At 40.9% G+C, this 18,017-nt stretch overlaps 2 protein-coding genes across 5 annotated transcripts; one reads left to right on the top strand and one right to left on the bottom strand.

Moving 5' to 3' along the window:
• Nucleotides 1-266: 266 nt before the first annotated feature.
• Nucleotides 267-2,053, top strand: crybb1l1 (crystallin, beta B1, like 1). The gene is made up of 6 exons (XM_030739972.1): nt 267-322; nt 476-577; nt 684-802; nt 888-1,020; nt 1,120-1,262; nt 1,348-2,053. The coding sequence occupies exons 2-6, from the start codon at nt 485-487 to the stop codon at nt 1,517-1,519; spliced, it is 660 nt and encodes a 219-aa protein (XP_030595832.1). The 5' UTR covers nt 267-322; nt 476-484; the 3' UTR covers nt 1,520-2,053.
• A 1,338-nt stretch (nt 2,054-3,391) lies between these two features.
• cabp2b (calcium binding protein 2b) lies at nt 3,392-16,836 on the bottom strand. 4 transcript variants are annotated; one of them, XM_030739334.1, is made up of 8 exons: nt 16,756-16,812; nt 15,876-16,151; nt 7,806-7,997; nt 6,462-6,492; nt 6,216-6,350; nt 5,923-6,032; nt 4,964-5,111; nt 3,392-4,878 (listed from the first exon to the last, which is right to left on the bottom strand). In XM_030739334.1, exons 1-8 carry the CDS (start codon nt 16,786-16,788, stop codon nt 4,853-4,855), a joined length of 951 nt encoding a protein of 316 aa, XP_030595194.1. In that variant the 5' UTR covers nt 16,789-16,812; the 3' UTR covers nt 3,392-4,852. The 4 variants fall into 4 exon arrangements, with proteins under 4 accessions (XP_030595194.1, XP_030595195.1, XP_030595196.1 ...); XM_030739335.1 differs by lacking the exon at nt 7,806-7,997 and having other exon boundaries at nt 4,739-4,878; nt 16,756-16,836; XM_030739336.1 differs by lacking the exons at nt 15,876-16,151; nt 16,756-16,812 and adding an exon at nt 8,955-9,296 and having other exon boundaries at nt 4,739-4,878.
• Nucleotides 16,837-18,017: the final 1,181 nt, after the last annotated feature.

Raw genomic sequence — 18,017 nt, forward strand, 5'->3', positions numbered from 1 at the left:
CTGTCTGAGGAACTTGGTTTTATTTTAATCCAAGAATTTAGAAGTAAACACAAGAATAAAGTGTCTGAAATATAAACCTAGTTACTTTTAATTGGCCAGTCTGTTCCCCAACTTGTGTCGGTCCTTCTCTGCTCATCCCCATCCCCTTTGTCCGTCCCTCTCTGATGATGTGGGGTTTCTTTTGTCTCTTGTCTCTGACCTCAGCGAGTTTGTTTCTCTTCCCATAATCCCTCTCCTATGTGCGCCAGCGTATAAAAGCGAGGGGTGCACTCCGAGCCACACACACTCTGAGTGAGGCTCGGCACAGGCATCGCACACACAGGTAAGGTACACGCTTACACGCCAGTGGAGGTGCAGCGGCAAGTGGAAGGGGTTAAACTTTCCTTTATCTTTAATTCATTCTTTGAGTTCCTCAACAACCTCAAAGGCTACACTTGTCACATGAATAAACACTCTTTCCCCCCTTTCTTTCCAGTCAGTAATCATGTCCAGTGGAGATAAATCCAAGACTTCCTCCCAGACTGACGGAAAGGCTGTTCAGAGCAAGAAGTCTGAGATGGGAATGATGTCCTACAAGGTGGGTGGTTCGCTCCTGCTTCAGATACAGATAATAGTGGCTACACTGAAAAATTTCATATCACACACCCACATTGTTGTTGTACTAACTTGTTTCTTTCCACCAGATGTATGTGTTCGACCAGGAGAACTTCCAGGGTCGCATGATCGAAATCAGCAATGAGTGCATGAATGTGTGTGAGATGGGCATGGACCGCGTGCGTTCCCTGCGTGTTGAATGTGGACCGTAAGTGTCAAATGAAATCTACGTGCATTTTTACATTTAAGATTAAAACTGGATGCTTCATGATGCTTCATGGTCTCATCTCCAGCTTCGTGGGCTTTGAGCAGATGAACTTCTGCGGTGAGATGTACATCCTGGAGAAAGGAGAGTATCCCCGCTGGGATTCCTGGAGCAACTGCCAGAAGAACGACTACCTGCTGTCCTTTAGACCTGTCAGAATGGTATAAATGTCCCTTCTCTATTCTAAAACTTCACTTTCAGTTTTGCTGTAGACTCCCGTCTAAACAAACCTCCATCGCCCTCTTTTTCACCTCTTCCAGGATCCCGAGAAGCACAAGATCTGCCTGTATGAGGTGGGAGAGTTCAAGGGCCGCAAGATGGAGATCATGGACGATGACGTCCCCAGCCTGTTCTCCTATGGCTTCACTGACAGAGTGGGCAGTATCATTGTCAGCTGTGGAACGTGAGTGTCAAAGTCAAAATCACCAAATTTAAAAGCCATTAAAAAAAGAAAAAATTAAAATCTATGCTTTCATCTTCTTTCCCAGCTTTGTGGGATACCAGTTCCCCGGATACCGTGGCAGCCAGTACCTGCTGGAGAAGGGCGAATACAGGCACTTCAATGAATATGGTGCCCGCCATCCTCAGTTCCAGTCTGTGAGGCGTATCCGTGACATGCAGTGGCACCAACAGGGCTGCTACACCATGGCCAGCAAGTGAGGCTCAGGGAAGGAGAGAAAGAGAAAGAGCGGAGGTGAGGGAGAGGGGCGGAGGAAGCGGGAAAGGGGGAGAGATGTCTGAAGCCTTTACCTCAGTGCCTTAAAAAAAGGCATTTGATCTAATGCAGTGAGGGGAAGGGTGAGGATCTGTATCTGCCCCTGACTGGAGACAACACCTCAGTGGAAGGGCCCCAAAACCATCAGACCACCCTCCATTCCCCTCTGTCTCTATTTTTCTCTTTCTCCCCTATGGGCTGAGCATTGCTTTCCCTGCTTTTCTTCCTTTTTTTTTTTTTTTATTTTTAAAGTCCCTCACTTCATTCCCCTCCACAGTCCTCTGAGACACAGAAGAGGGAACAGTGTCTCTGACTGTTTTACACACATGATTCTCGGCTCAGGGTATGATGCATCATGGGACACTGAGTCCTTAGAGCCCCCTGTTCCCACGTCTTCCTGCCCCTGTGCATTGCACACCCTCTCTGCTGTACAGAATCCTGGCCAAGTTTTCAATAAAAAGGAAAATCTTGATTTCAAAGATGTTGTTGTTGTTACTTATTATGAAGAAAACCAATTAAATTAAAATAAATCAATAAAAAATATGGATATAAATGTGGATAGCTAGACACTAAAGACACTTTTTTCTTTATTTTAAGGTTTTCATGAAATAATGTGAATCAGTATGTCATCTTTGCGATCACAGTTTGCTATGTCAGCATATGGCTGTTATTAATAAGGTGAATAAACACTCATATTATGAAGTTTCTGGATGAAGTTTATAAAGTTTTGCAAACTCAGCTTTAAAAACCTCCCGGTCACACAATGCTCTGTGTTAAAAAGAAAAGGCAGCGCATAGAAAAAGCAGGCCAGTATGTGATGCTGATCACATGACTGTTGGATTGTACACAGGTTTTGTCACATAACAAAATATCCACCTAACTTTCCACTGCTGTACAGTCTCATTTCAGTTTTGAATTAAAAGTGAAACATGACCTGATTCACTTCATAAGCAGCTGCTATATTGTAGTCACACAGGGCAAAAAAAAACTAAAAAACATCTTCATGGAGATATAATTCATGAAAGGAAAAAACACCCAAATTGATTTGAACAGGAAAGAAAAGGATTTTTTAAAAATCCATGCATGAAATTCATTTTAAAAAGTCCATAGAAATATGTAAAATATAATGTTCAGCTGCCCATTAATGCAAATATCTCATCATCCAATCACACGGCAGCAACTCAGTGCATTTAAGCATGTCAACTTGGTCAAGACGACCTGCTGAAGTTCAATCCGAGCATCAGAATGAGGAAGAAAAGCGATTTAAGTGACTTTTTCCTGCACAGCCATCTCTAGAGTTTACAGAGAATGGTCAGAAAAAGAAAAATGTCCAGTGTGCTGCAGTTCTCTGAGGGAAAATGTCTTTTTTATGCCAGAGGTTAGAGGAGAATGTCCAGATTGCTTCAAGTCTGAGCTGGCAAGGCAAGAGTAACTCAAATAACCACTCGCCACAAACTAAGTATGCAGAAAAGGATCTCTGAACACTCAATGCATTGAACCTTGAGGCAGATGGACTACAGCAGCAGCAGAAGAGCACACCTGCTGCCACTTCTGTCAGCTAAAAACAGGAAACTTAGGCTGCAATTTGCACAAGCTCACCATTGGAAAATGGAAGGAACACACACACACACACACACACACACACACACACACACACACACACACACACACACACACTTGTCACTGGGACACAAACTTCAATACAATACAATACATTTAGGTCAGAGTAATGAGCAATATCACAAACTAACCACCTCATATTACCAGTTTTAATTCACTTTTTATATAAATAAATGCATTGATATAAATATGTAACTATGCATACTTGTGTGTAATTTCAAACTGAATTTCTGTTATTACTGCGGCCCACCTGCAGTACCTTCGTGGCCCCACCAGGGGGCAGAAGCCCACACTTTGTGAACCACTGCTGTAGGTCTACAGCAGCAGAACACACCGGGTCCCACTTCTGTAAGCTAAGAACAGGAAATTGAAGCTACAGGGCTCACCGAAATTGGATAACAGAAGATTGGAAAACCTCTACCTAGTGTGATGAGTCTCGATTTCTGCCGTGTCATTCAGATGGTAGGGTCAGAATTTGGTGTGAACAATATGAAAGCATGGACCCATCTGCCGTGTGTCAGTCAGGGTGATGGTGGTGGTGTAATGATATAAGGCCCCCTTTTGGACTTTGGGCCCCTTACTATTAACTGAGCATCTGTTTATTTACTCAAATGACCTACAGTGTCATTAGATCTCAATCTAATAGAGGACCTTTGAAATGTGGAGATTCTTATCATGGACGTGCAGCCGAGAAATCTGCAGCAACTGTGCGATGCCATCATGTCAATATGGCCCAAAATGTCTGAGGAATCTTTCCAGCACCTCGCTGAATCTATGCCACTAAGAATTAAGGCAGTTCTGAAGGCAAAAGAGGGTCCAACCTGGTACTAGGAAAGTGTACCTAACAAAGTGGCCAGTGAGTGTATTTTTAATACATTTAAGTTTACTTTTCTCTAAGATGGGGCTAAACTCCATGCTTGTGTGTATTTGTTTGGGCTCCTACCTGCTCAACAACAGAGGTAAATGATGATTTAAGGATCAAATCAAATGAACTTTCCTCTGTCATTTGCTTCAGGATTGTATTTGTTTTGTCACACATAGTTACCATTAGCCAGAAACCAAATGCTTTAATAGTATGGCAGATTTTAGAGCTTGATGCATTAATGTTTAATACCTTAACTCCCTTGAAGGTTGGTTACTTAGGTTATTAACTGGCAAAAGTTGTAATTTTGAACCTATGTTTGTGTACGTCTTCTGGCTTATTTGTAGCAGCCAGTCCTTCAAATATTTCACTGTCCAACAAATTATTTGACTTAAATGTAAACTACACATTTGTAGTCTGGTTCTTTAATTATATATCTGCTCAGAATAATTTAACAATTCATCAATTTTATGTCTATTTTATTAAAAAAAAAAAAAACATGTTTATGATTTCTCAAACAAGCTTTTCCAGTTGACTCATATATAAAAATACATCTAAAAACAGAAAATCGTAAATGTGAAGCTTTTGATATGTCGTACAATTGCTTTAACTACTGTTTATATTACACCTTTAATCTCATGTCTTTGCGGTCTCTGTTAGCTACAGCATTTTTTTCTTTAAATACAAAAATATAATTTGAGGTGCATGCTCTTCAGAGCAAACGAAGGATGTCCACTACAGTGTAGTATGATGCTTAGCCAGCAGTTGCATAGTGTCTGTCTGACATATGGACTGGTCAGCGGGACATCATTCGCACAAACTCTGAAAAGACAAGAAAAGAAGTGAGAGGGAAGCAGGAGATCATGAATGTGGTCATTCAACAGATCCCACAAAGGCTCTCCCCTACCTTCAAAGTCCACCAGGCCATCTCCGTTCAGGTCAGCATCTTTGAGGATCTCGTTGATCTCTCTGTTAGTCACCTGTTCTCCCATCAGCTTCTTCATGGCCTCATGCAGCTCCATTAAACTGATCTGACCGTCACCATTAGAGTCAAACTGGACACAGGCAGACACAGCAGGAAAAATGCAGGTGTTATTGATAGCACTAATTTTCAAACACTGGCTGATGACAAACCAGGTCTGTGACCACATTTAAATCATTTCTGTCTGTTGTGTTATTTGTGTTTATTGTATATATGTATGTCTTTGTTTATTATAGAGTTTTATGTGACCTGCTCTGGGACTACACATATAAATTATTAATTTTGCTATAAACTGGCATGTAATATGTTTTGGTATATTGAGGTCCATCAACATGTGGTGTCCTGATATATTATTTTAAAAATAAATAAATAAACAGGTGACTCAGTATGCTATTCCAGTAAGTGAGCATGCACAATACCAGGATCCTGTAATTATCTTACCTGCCATCATTAAACTATGCGTAGCTGTGATTTTCCTGCTATTCAAAGGCAAAATATCTGCTGTGAAAAAGTCTACCACCCAGTTATGCTTACAAAGGTCAGGCTCAGGTATCGTCTCTCCATTTATACCCATAATGAAGACCTGCAAAGGCAGAAATAAAGTCTGTGCAATAATTTTTAAATCCAAGTTTTATTCCAGAAGCTCCCTGTGTGCTTCTCTATTTGGACATTTGAAGAATTCAACCCACTGGTCACTTGTTAGTTTTACTTTATTGTTCCCAAAGGAATCTGATTTAAAGGCCTCGCCCACAGCTGATATTTTCAATAGCAGCAAAATCACATTCTGCAAAGCAATGCAACCATTAGTAATGTAACCACTATTAATCTTATGTTACTATTAATACTAAGCCTTTATGGTTTAACAACAATATGTGCATCTTGACCTCTTTGAATGCATCTCGTAATTCTTTCACTCCGATCATGTCCGCTGTCTCTGCCAGCATCTTGGGTCCCATCAGCTCCACAAAGTCCTCAAAGTCCACTTTACCTCCACCTGAAACACAAACACACACAGAAGCTATAAAAGCTAACAAGAAGCTATTTCTTCATATCACACCCCTCTGTTACTACTATGAGTATAAGAGATTTTGGTTTTATTTGTCATTATAAGAAAAAGTTGTCGTCTATCCCACTCTGTTCTGTTGCCTTATGTATTTCAGGCTGTTGCTGCACTCACAGATCTGCTGGCTCAGTTCAATGAGCTCCATCTCTGTGGGCATGTATCCCATGGTCCTCATACACTCGCCCAGGTCTTTGTGACTGATGTAGCCATCTTTATTCTTGTCGAACTCCACAAATGCCTCACGGAGCTCTTGTAAGACACACACGCACACAGATAAAACATCTGCTAATACTTGTGAGGCAGGTGTTATATTAAAGATGCGGTACAGTTAAAAAAAGAAAAGCAGATAAGTCACCTCACCTTCGATCTCCTCTGGTCGCAGTTCTCTGTCCTGTTGGAGGTAAAATTTCCACATATTAGCTTCTTGTTTCGTTCACTGCTAGGCTTTTTCTCACATCGCAGACATTCATACTGAAATGATTTCGAATGGTTGCTTCACAAAAGGACACAGAAATAAACACAGGCATTACGAAACATCATCCAAGCACACACACACATACGGTATGTGTCGCTTAACATGTGACGCTAGACAGATAAAAGATGAAAAACACAAACACCAAGCAAAACAAAAAAGAAAAATGAATAATGAGAGGAAATATTGCACTCTTACATTGGTTTAATTCCAGGGTTTTATGCATCAATGAAATGTCAAGACATTTCTCACTAAGCTAGATTAGATAGAAAGACCCAGGGCATTTCAAAATGAAAAGCAGTGTTTAAATCCACATGAATTAAACTGTATGCCAGATTATTCTATAGAGGGATTCCTGCACCATACATTACAGTGAGTAACTAGATTACTTGCTGGGGGTTGCCAGGCTGCAACCACCTAGAGATTAGGAGATGTGTGAGGTTTAGTGGAGCAGAGAGCTTCAGGAACATGTCCACTGTTCACATGTATGTGTCCATACACTAAATGTATGCATGATTCAGGCTCAACCTGAATTATTTAACTCTAAACTGAATCAGGGGAGAAATGAGATCATTGTTTTTGTTTTGATCAGATTCACACAGTAAAAGGCATTATGAAATAAGTTCAAGGCAATTCGCAAGTAGAGACGAGAGGCATTACAGCAGAAAATAACTGGAGTTCTTGTGGTTAGCTTTCCTATAAATAGCCTGTAAACAGAAAGAATGCAAAACAGTAAGAATCCCCCAGCATTCCCAGAAGTGTTGTTCTTTTTCTATTGCAGTTGTCCATAAAGTTGATCTATTATTTCTCTTTAGTCCTATGGAAAGAAAGAGGACTAAAAGTTTAAGACCATTGTTTTGTATCCGTTTGCTTTTATATGTTCACCTATATGATTTCAAACACAGGCCAGAGGTCATCAGTGCAACTGTTTCACAGTTCACATAAAGGCCTGCATCCTTTCTTTACCAAGGGCACAAATAACCTCCACGAGGCCAGTCAATTATTTTCCAATGATCTCTCAGTGATTGACCTCTTTAAGCATGCTCGTTGCCTGGGGATTTTAATTGTCTGACCCGAGCCACTAATGCAGGGGGAGGGGTGACACAGCTGGTAAAGAGCAGGAGGGTCAGCCATGATGTGGGGATGAAAATGAATCAACACAAGTGGAAAAAGTTGCACTTTAGCTGTGGTAGGACACAGTGTGCACACTTCTGTTACTTCCTGTTACATACGAGCGTCTGAGCAAAGCCCTGTCTAAGGAAGATGCAGGCCGGGCCCACGATGTTGTGCAGCATGTTGCAATTCTTCACCAGTGCACCGAGGGACTCCTTGAATGGTTTATCCTCTACATCCTGATCCTCATCTCCCTCCAGCTGCTGGCTCATTGCCCTCACCTTCCGATGGAAGGGCCAGTGTATCACCCGCTTTGGAAGCAGACCAGGGTGTTAAACCACTGCACTCACTGTCAGTCACACACTGACTGTATGACTGATTTCTTCACACATCAAGCATATCAATATCTTTCAAGGGGCAAAGTGAGACCCCCCCCCCCTTTCTACAGTCATGCAAGCAATAAACAAGAACTGCAGTATAGATGCAGCTGCACATAATTGTAAGGAGGTCCTCATCAGCCACTATCCTCACTGCGAGGAACCGGTTTAATGTTAACATAATCTATGCTGCTGCAACCTCATTCTGCTAACACTAGCTGACGTGAGTTTGCTAATTCTCCAGTGTGATGACTGACAGCTTAAGTACACATCTGTAAGTAACACAGCTACAATAGTATGCAGCAGTGAAAATGAGTATGGCTAACAAATTAAATAAATATGGCAATGAATGTGTAAAAAAATCATTATTAAACAGCATTGATGAGCTTATAATATATACACATTTTAATATAGATAATTTCTGTATTTACTGATCATTTGAAATGCACAAGAAATGTAAAAAAAAAGTGGAATAAATTAGTTTGAGGAAATAAACTGCGGATATTATATAAGGATAAATAAATCTAGAGCCAATTAAAAATGTAATGGTCTAATTATTTTGGTATCTTTAATGATTATTATTATTATTTATTTATTTGCCTTTTTGTATTGTATTAGATAACACTTTAAGTAATGCAGTCTTTATGCTCAGCTTTTGCAGTTACCATAAAAGGAAACAGTTTCACTGGTGAACAAAAAACAAACCAAAAAAATCAGTGTACATATGTTTTGTCATTTTCTTCATTTGCATGCCGTTATTAAGGTTATATAATGAGATGACTTGTAAAGAAAGTTCCAAACGTCTGATAGTTGTCGCAGATGTAAAAAAAAGTAAAAGCTTCAGTCAGCATTTCAAGCAAGAGGATTAAGCTGCAGATAAAGTATTCTTACCTTCTTCATTTTGTCTTTCATAGACGGTTTGTTGCCCATTGCCAAACCTCTCCTCTCACTTTTGTCTGTTTTTAATCGCCTGCTCTCTTCAACCTCAAGTTCGAGCTCCCTAGTTAAAAAATACTTCTGAGTTTCCCATTCTGGTCACTAGTCGTCATATTGGATGCAACAGAGATGGAAACAGAAGAGCGGCTCTCATCCGTGCACGACCAATCCCCACTGACTCGATGAACCAAATTCAACACGTTACCAAATGAAGCTACCCAAAATAAAAACTAACTGACTAACCCAGCGAAACTGGACCGCACTGAACGCAGCTTGCTCCTGTTTCACTCTACAGAAGCAGCATCACTCTTGTCTTCACACGGCGCTTTTAATCCCCTCCTCTCTCTTTCCCCCTGTCACCCCCCCACCCCCACCCCCACCCTCTCTCTCTCTCTGTCTGTCTCATGTTCACATGTTGCACGAGCATTCAAATGACTTCATCTACAGTGTGAAGAGTTTTAGAGGGAGAATTAAGAGGACATGAACGGAGTGGGATTAATCCATGCCCTTCCAGATTAAAGAGGACAGAGTGATAAAAAGAAAAAAAGGGAAGGGGATACATTAAAGACATTCAAAAGAAGAAAAAGAAAACACAGATACCTTCCTCATCTGGATAAATATACATTTAAATTCTTTAAACTTAAGTGGAAAATATCACATACATTATTTGAAAACATAAGTATTAAAAACAGAAGATATAAAACAAAATCTGGACTAAAGCTAAAGGTCAGAGGTTGATATTAAGGCTGCAGGCAGCATTGAGCAGGCCCTTGCATACTGGAGAACATTGGAGGGTTTTATTGCTTTAGATGTCTTAAGGCCAGGCCTGGAGTTTTTCTGGATCCTGTTTACACTATGTGGTTTGTCGCATCAGGCTGACCTCATGTAGCCAGTAGGAGGTGCTACGATTGTTACCTAATATCAACATGTGGTCAGGATGGGAAAAACTGTACTCACCAGCCTCTTTGTTAGACACACCGCATAAACACCAATATTTAATCAGCCAATCACATGGCAGCAATTCAGTGCATTTAAACATGTCGACATGGTCCAGATGACCTGCTGAAGTTCAATCCAAGCATCAGAATGAGGAAGAAAAGCAATTTAAATGACTTTGAACGTGGAATGGTTGTTTGTGCCAGGCGGGCTGGTCTGAGTATGTCAGAAACTGAAGATCTGCTGGGATTTTCCCACATAACCATCTCTAGGATTTACAGACAATGGTCAAAAAAAGAGAAAATATCCAGTGAGCGGCAGTTCTCTGGAAGAAAATGCCTTGTTGATGCCAGAGGTCAGAGGAGAATGTCCAGAGGGGTTCAAGTCTGAGCTGGCAAGGCAAGAGTAACTCAAATAACCACTCATCGTAAAGTATGCAGAAAAGGATCTCTGAACACACAACAGCTAGCCTACCTTGTATTAACAGGGTTATTTACTATCCTTAGTAGTAAATAAGCATTGTTTAAACACCACAGCCTACCTGAATATTGTTGCTGACCATGTTTATCCCTTTTTGACCACAGTGTACCCAGTATCTGATGGCTGCTCCCAGCAGTGTAACGCATTATATCACAGAGCTCAAGTCATCTCAAACTGGTTTCTTGAACATACCAGTGAGTTCACTGTACTCAAATGGGCTCCACAGTCACCAGATCTCAGTCCAACAGCGCACCTTTGGGGTGCATCATGGATGTACAGATGACAAATCTGCAGAAACTGTGTGATGCTATCATGTCAACATGGATCATGTCATTAAAATGGCATGTGAGTGTACATTCAACTTATAACATCTTCATTTTTCATGGAAATTTGCTGTGGCATTTAACAAAAAAAGACAAGTGTTCAGAATTTCCTGACTACATTTGAGGTGGAATTACTATCCAGTCAGGAGAGTATAACAAAGCATAAAATACTACCATTTCTCTTTGGCACCATGTGGCACTATGACTAACCAAATCTTTGCCTGTAGATGAGTTCAGACTCTTATCAAATGTGTGAAGTTTGGTGCAGATTAAACGGTGTGTATTGAAAACATGGCATTTTACACATCATCAGTCCCTTAGCTTTACGCCATGGGGGGCAAAACAAACATCATTCACCACCACCAGCTTTTTACTTTTAATCTCAGTAAAAAAGGAATCCTGGTCTCCAATCAGGGCTTGAAATTGTATCATTCAACACAAACTAGGAAAAAAATGTTAAAGGTGTTACTATTAGAGAGTCCAAATATGATGTTCTTCTACTTCCATTTGCTCCCTTTAGGGGTCACAACAGTGGATCACCTGCCTCTTTGTCCAGTATATCCACTATCCCTCCTCTGGACATGTCCAAATCACATCAGCCTTTGTGTCTCTAACTTTGTCTCCAAACCGCTGAACCTGAGCTGTCCCGCTGATTTACTCATGTCCAATCTAGTCTGGTAGACCTAGGTGTTCAAAAAGAAATAAATACTGAGCCGAAATTCAAAATGGCAGACCTGCTGTTGGGTTGGGGTTTAGGGTATAGATTTATAAGACTATTTGCTTGACTTGGGATATTTTATGCAGCCATATGTTGAAATTTGTACACATTTGAAGCATGAGGGCTAATCTAGAAAATTTTCCAAGAAGAATTAGATGTGATTTTCAATTATATGGTGATTAAATGTTAAACCATTGGAAAAGTACAAGCGAGCTGTAATACTTCAGAAAATTACAGCTTATGCAACTCACAGTGAGACCCTGTTGGTGTTCATGTGCGTCAGCTCACGTCGAACGGAAAAGCACAATGTCTTAGATGGTTTGAACTTCAGCTCTTACATCCCTGGACTATTCTGGCCAAGCTGTCAGTTATAATGGCATAACGTTAAAATCACAAGTGGAGGTTATGACAGCATTGCTAAGTGGTCATCTGAGCTTTTACAAAGCATCTGCCGGCAAATCTCTCCAAAAGCAGATTTGGCACGCTGCTTACTACAGTGCATCCATACGGAGAGCACAGCTTGTGTGCATGTGCATGTGTGTGTGTGTGTGTGTGAGTGAGTGTATGTGTGTGTTACTCATGTTGTGGGGTCATGAATTTGTTTAGTCACATTGTGGGGGGCTCGTTTAGATTTTAGGGTGAAGACTAAGGATAGGCAAATTGAAAATTGTCAGTCTTTCTTGTACTATTACATACATTCATACATTTTTATTAGGTATTCACGTTGCCTGTGTTACCTGTGTTTTATTTACTCACCCAGAGAATTTAAAAAAAAAAAAAAGAAGTCTTTTACTGAAGAATATTTGCCTGAAATCAGTTCTGTGAGCGCTGTGAGAGTGAACCAGAACAACCAAGCTTTTCAGGTCACAGCATAAAGTCGTGAGCTGAAATACTTGACGGAAAGCTGTGCTGCAGAAATGGTAAAGATTAAGTTATCCTACCTTAAAGATGCCACTAGAGCGCAATGAGTGTGTGCAGAGCTTTCTTACGTGTATTTGATAAAGCAATGACAACATCTCTGTAAGCATCTATTGCAATAAGCAGCAGTGGCCACTAGAGGCCACTTTAGGACAACTGACAGCTGCTGCTGCAATGGATGTCTGAAAGAGTGAAAACTTTTTTTTTTTTTTTTACAGATTCTTTTAACAGATTAAGTCATGACTAATGTATTAGAAGTTAAATTTTTTTTTAGATTTCCTTTTTCATGATAAGTCTCTTACTGTGATTGATAAACATGAATGCAGACACTCGAATTAACGAGTTTGCAGCTTAATAATGTAGATAGAAAAAGTCTCTCAAAGAGCTTTCTCGTGATGTCAAAAAAAGTTGTTTTTTTTTTTTTTTTAAAGTTAAATGAGTGAATCACTACAAGAGATGTTTGGATGTAAAATTTTTCATCACAGCAAGGGTCACATGAAAACATCTATGAAACAGATGTGAGGCTTTGGACATGTTGTGCAGTGGTTTCTAAAAACCCTGGAATTTTCTCTTTTCACTATTCTTCACTACATATGATAAATACTTAGATATGCCCAGGTGGAGTTTAAAGGCGAAATTATGACTTTTGTATAGAAAACCTTTGCTGTTATTTTGCTTGCAAAGCTTTGAGTGTCAGACTTTTCTGTATAATTGATAATTCCTTAATTTACGGTTATTCACTCCACTAATGACTATCTGTCATTTATAACTTTTTATCAATTGAATGCTATCTTAGATGGAAATAAATGTGATTTCTCTCTAAAAAACAAAAAACAAAAAAACAAACAACCCCCAGGCTTCATATAATAGATAAATACGGGTATCAGCTTTACAGCACACAAGGTTAATCACTTCTTTCTGTGAGCTCCAGCATGATTCTTCTTGTTGGTTGTGTGTTGAAACAAAACTTGACACCATTAAACCTAATTAATTAGCAGATTGGTTGGCTCTTAGGGATGGTTTCAATCAATTATGTAAATTAGATGCTTGATAAATGGACACAGACACATCTATGTGCACACACACACACACACACACACGCACGCACACACGCACACACACACACACAAGCAGAGGTTTGTTTATTTATTTTTGCTCCGGAGTTCTGAATGGACTTCAGTTGCTCTTCTTGGGGCATCAGCGCTCAATGACAGTCACACTTTCAGCTTGAGGTTAATGTTAATGCACACACACTTTTAACCTAACAAGACTGTATGTATGCATGTGCTGTGTGGGTGTGTGATGAAGACGTGCAGCACTCAGGTAACATGACTCTGTCTTTTGTTTTGGAGTCAACATACTCTTGATCTGTGATGTACGTCTGATCTGGTGTCAGGTGTACATCAGCAGGTTTCCAGTAATGAGAGCTGTTGAGACACTGGGAAACACTAGAAGAGACGAAAGGAAGGAACGAAGGAAGAAAGGGATGAAGAAAGGAAGGAATGAAGGAAATTAAGGAAGGACGTAGACTTGTCAAGACATTGTCTGAAGTTGCCTTTCCTCACATGCAGCCCACAGAAGGAGACAGTGAGCTTCAGACTGTAGACTGTCCAAACTCAGAGGCCAGTGCAGAAGTCCCTTAAACTTGCTTTATTTCTAATGGCCAGCAGGGGGCATTTCTTTTGCTTCTGAACTGAAGTCAAGTCTAGAGGATAAAAACCCTTCAGCTTCCTTGACCTGTGGCCTCGGTGAACACTTTTCTGATGAGTTTGTGAGCTCAATTGCAAGGGTCAACTGCATTATGGTCCCCATCAGGTCCAAAATGTCAATAAAGCAGAGTATGCTTGTGATTGAGAAGCTGCTACAGAGTCAGTCAGATTGGTTTCTGAACATGACTTTGCTAACCACCACTATGACTGCATCCATCTTTTATATACAGTTCATGCTCACTGCTGGAAATGCTCTGGTTGGTTTCAGTGAGGATCCTGCACAGTGTGCCTATGATGCCCACTTGCTCGTGTGAATTCGTCATGGGTTTGATTACATCACATGAACTTCATAATAATAGGAACCTGCAGGTTAAATATCAGCTGTTGTTCAATCTGTGTTGCAGTGCATGTAAAGCAACTTTTTTTGCAACAATTAGCATATTTTAAGCATGTTTTTATAAGCACTTGCTTTTATGTATTATTTTCAAATTGTTGTTGAACATATAGTCATGTGAAGGATGATGGCTGTTCAGTTAGTGAGGGGAAAAAACAACTCTTCTCTTCTGGGACTTTTTTTGGACTCTGTTTGAAAAACATTTGTTTGTATTTGTTCAGCAATTCATTTGCTTTCAAATTAAATATCACTAATGAGTCATGTGACCAAGGGAGCAATGGTCACTCACAACTCTTAAAGTCACTCCTTCAACTCTTGTGTAAAAATTTTATGTTATGTTACTATGAGTGATCTGAGGGTCTCTGGGAACACTCATGTACTAGTATATACTGTATAATGTGAGATTTGCCAGTTGCAATGAGTATTCAAGCTTCTCTTCTTTTCGACTTTGCTGGCTGCTCTCTCCCACTCACTCGCTGCTCTCTCTTAATTTGGATCACTTGCATCACCACTGACATCACATTTTTTTTTTTTTTTTATATTGATTTCCTGTTTCTAACCTCAGCCCCACTCATCTTCACCCTCCTCAGAGTTTGCTGACGCGATCAGGTGGATATGACTCTTTCTTCATGTTAGGGGGAAAAAAATACTGAATGACTCACAAGCCATGCTGAAGTCAGCAGCAGGAAGTGGGTAGGGATTTAACTTCTGTGTAATCCCTTTTGATTTTATTTTCACACACAAACTGCTTTCTCACACCATGAGCCCACATGTCTGACCCTGTGGATACAGTGCTGTAATGGTGTGACCTACCGTGCTGTGTCATGTGTCACCTCTTAGCATGTGATTGATGGCATGTGATGTGATACAGAGCTGATAGAATGGCTGCAGAGATAGGGTGTCCATCAGATCTCTGGCTGACTTTGCTGGTATCTATTACGGATTACACTTTGGTAATGTTTCCCAAAGTAGAGGAGCTTAAATCCTTTCAAACTCATGCTATCATCCTTCTACTCGTGCTTTGCAGCTCCAGGATTTTCCACGAGGGTTAAACTAGAAGGCAAAACGGTTAATGTTGATTGTGCTGTCGCGAATTCAGCTTTATGCCCTTCGGCCCCCCAAGATCAAGGACACCAGGGCTGCGAGAGAGACCGCTACTTTACAAAAACTGGAGCACAGCCACAGCACCCTTTAAATTTGAAGTGAAGGCTTAAGCTTAGGGTTTCCATCAAGCCAGACATTCAATCAGCCAGAGAACTTGATGCACATGCACACATTTATTCACACACACTCACACACACAGTGACAAAAGTGTCAGACGTACACACAGGCACGTACCCATGCCCGTCTTCAGTGCGCAGTAACACACAAATGAACTTGATTCTCACGCACTCCTACCTGTCCAAACACAGAGTCCACTATGGGCAGCAGGTCGACGGGCTCTGTCTCGTTCTCGTTCTCTTTCTCCTTCTCTCTTCTCCGCGGTCCCTCCATCAGCTCCTCCAGCTGTTCCTCCAGCGTTTCGCTGTCCTCAGCCGCCTCTGCCGCGGTCATTGGGGTTAATTGTTTGGATTTCTGATTGCGAGCAACAGATTGAATGTCTCCGACACCTCCGCCCTGCTTGTTGGTTTGCTTCTTCTGCTTCTCCACCTTCTTCTTGATCGCAGCCTGCACCTGAGGGAAGAGAGGGGTGGAGGAGACGAGAATGGAACTGTGTGCTCAAACTTATATAAATAAAAGCCATAAAACACAACTGATACTGCTGATACTGTAGGTGAAATACAGCCTATCAGAACTTTAGTTCTAATTGTCTGTAACGTGAGATATTTAGTTTGTGACATCTTGATCAAGAAAGATGAACGAAAACGTGATGTCAACATGTTATGATATACATGCATTATAAAACCTTTTTAGAAAGATTAATAGATATTAAGTTTTTGAACCTAATACATAAAAATTCTTCAACCCATAAAGAGGCATTTACAGTAATTCAGTTTGTCTTAAAACTTCAATTATTTAGCACATACGAGTACATGTGTTTTCCACAAGAATGCAACAATTCATCTCTCACATCAGCGAATCTTATCACTGGTTCAGCGAAACCAAATCATGCAACACTAAACTGTTGTATGAACATGTATGAACTTCGGCTGCCACTCGGCATGCACAGTATAAAATGTGATAGAGGCACACAGCGTGTAAGGACACACACGATGAAAGAGAATCTTACAAATGCGGACGCAATTATATATATTTATCTGCACCCACTCCCACTCACCTGTTTCGCACTTCTTTCCTGTGGCGCGCTCATCGCTCCAGCGCCTGCCCCGGCTGCCGGCTCTCGAATGATCATGAACATCTCAGTGTCACAGGCTAACACACGCACGCACACTCTCTCTCCTCGCCGCTCGCCCTCCCCCTCCCTCACCTTCTCTCTTCCCTCTCCCCTGCTCTCCTCTCTTCTGCCGTAGCTCTTTATTACTAAAGTGTGATAAAACACTCCCAAAAAGGAAGTAAGCTTGAAGAAATGTCTTTTTTTTCTCTTTACTCTGAAGAACGTGTTGAAAAATTCAGTCCCACTGATGTAGTGATTGCAGCTGTTTGCTTTGTCCCGGGGGAAAAACAAAACGAGTTAAAATGTTACAGGTCAAACGTTCTCCTGCTTCTTCCTTTCCTTCCAAGTATTTCCTCCAGTTGTTTTCCCCAGAGTTTTATCAAGCTTCTGTCCATCTCTCTCAGGTGAGGAGGTTTTTATCATCAGCTGTTGTCTTGGCTCTGGGATTGAGTTCCAGCACCTCTGCCCCCACTTGCTATCTCCTGATAATTTAGGTGACACTCTATACCCCCCCCGAACTTTACCGCTCTCGCATTTTCTACCTGTAATGCGTTTACCTCTCTCTCCTTCTCTTCCTCCCCCTTTTCCAAGTTTTCTCCTTCATCACAGGTAAACTCCCCTCCTCTCTGTCGGGTTCTCTATCTCAAACACAGCCTTTATGAAATGTGCTTTTCCCTATCCATCTCCAAGTCGTAATCTTGTTATTCTCTCATGTTTTCCTGGTCGTTCACACTGATCTTTCCTCATCTTTTTCTCAGAATCACTCTCCTCCCACCCATGTCTCTTTCTTAGCACCGTCATTTCCCCCTGACAATAATCCTCATTGCTCTCCACACTTCTCCTTCTCCCCATCTCTTTCTCTCAATCTATCTGCCCTCAATCCCCTTGTCATATTTGGAGCCTTTGTTGTAAAACAAATTGGATGTTTTTCTGCAGCGCCCAGGTCAGCTATTCATTTGGTGACAGTGAGAGATAGAAAGAGATGAAGAGCTGCAACAAACTCAGCAGCCATACAATGATGAAAGGCTTTCGGTGAGCAATAACACATCACCTCAGGAAAACCTGCATGGATAATCTCATCCACCAAGCATGGCTGAGTCCACACACATGCATGCACAGGTGAACATATCACCATTGACCCCTATTTTTAGACGTGAATGTGCTCATAAGCATGTAATACTGTGCTTTTCAGCTTGCCAAAAACA

Source organism: Archocentrus centrarchus, chromosome 10 (genome assembly GCF_007364275.1).
Source record: "Archocentrus centrarchus isolate MPI-CPG fArcCen1 chromosome 10, fArcCen1, whole genome shotgun sequence".
Classification (NCBI taxonomy): domain Eukaryota; kingdom Metazoa; phylum Chordata; class Actinopteri; order Cichliformes; family Cichlidae; genus Archocentrus; species Archocentrus centrarchus.

What these genes read in the sequence shown, in the direction of transcription:
- crybb1l1 (XM_030739972.1), top strand. Translation starts at nt 485, where the DNA reads ATGTCCAGTGGAGATAAATCCAAGACTTCCTCCCAGACTGACGGAAAG. An exon ending in CTGCGTGTTGAATGTGGACC is followed by an intron (nt 803 to 887) that starts GTAAGTGTCAAA and finishes TCTCATCTCCAG; the next exon opens with CTTCGTGGGCTTTGAGCAGA. An exon ending in ATCATTGTCAGCTGTGGAAC is followed by an intron (nt 1,263 to 1,347) that starts GTGAGTGTCAAA and finishes CTTCTTTCCCAG; the next exon opens with CTTTGTGGGATACCAGTTCC.
- cabp2b (XM_030739334.1), bottom strand. Translation starts at nt 16,788, where the DNA reads ATGAGCGCGCCACAGGAAAGAAGTGCGAAACAG. An exon ending in AGGAAAGAAGTGCGAAACAG is followed by an intron (nt 16,152 to 16,755) that starts GTGAGTGGGAGT and finishes CTCTTCCCTCAG; the next exon opens with GTGCAGGCTGCGATCAAGAA. An exon ending in TGGACTCTGTGTTTGGACAG is followed by an intron (nt 7,998 to 15,875) that starts GTAGGAGTGCGT and finishes CTGCTTCCAAAG; the next exon opens with CGGGTGATACACTGGCCCTT.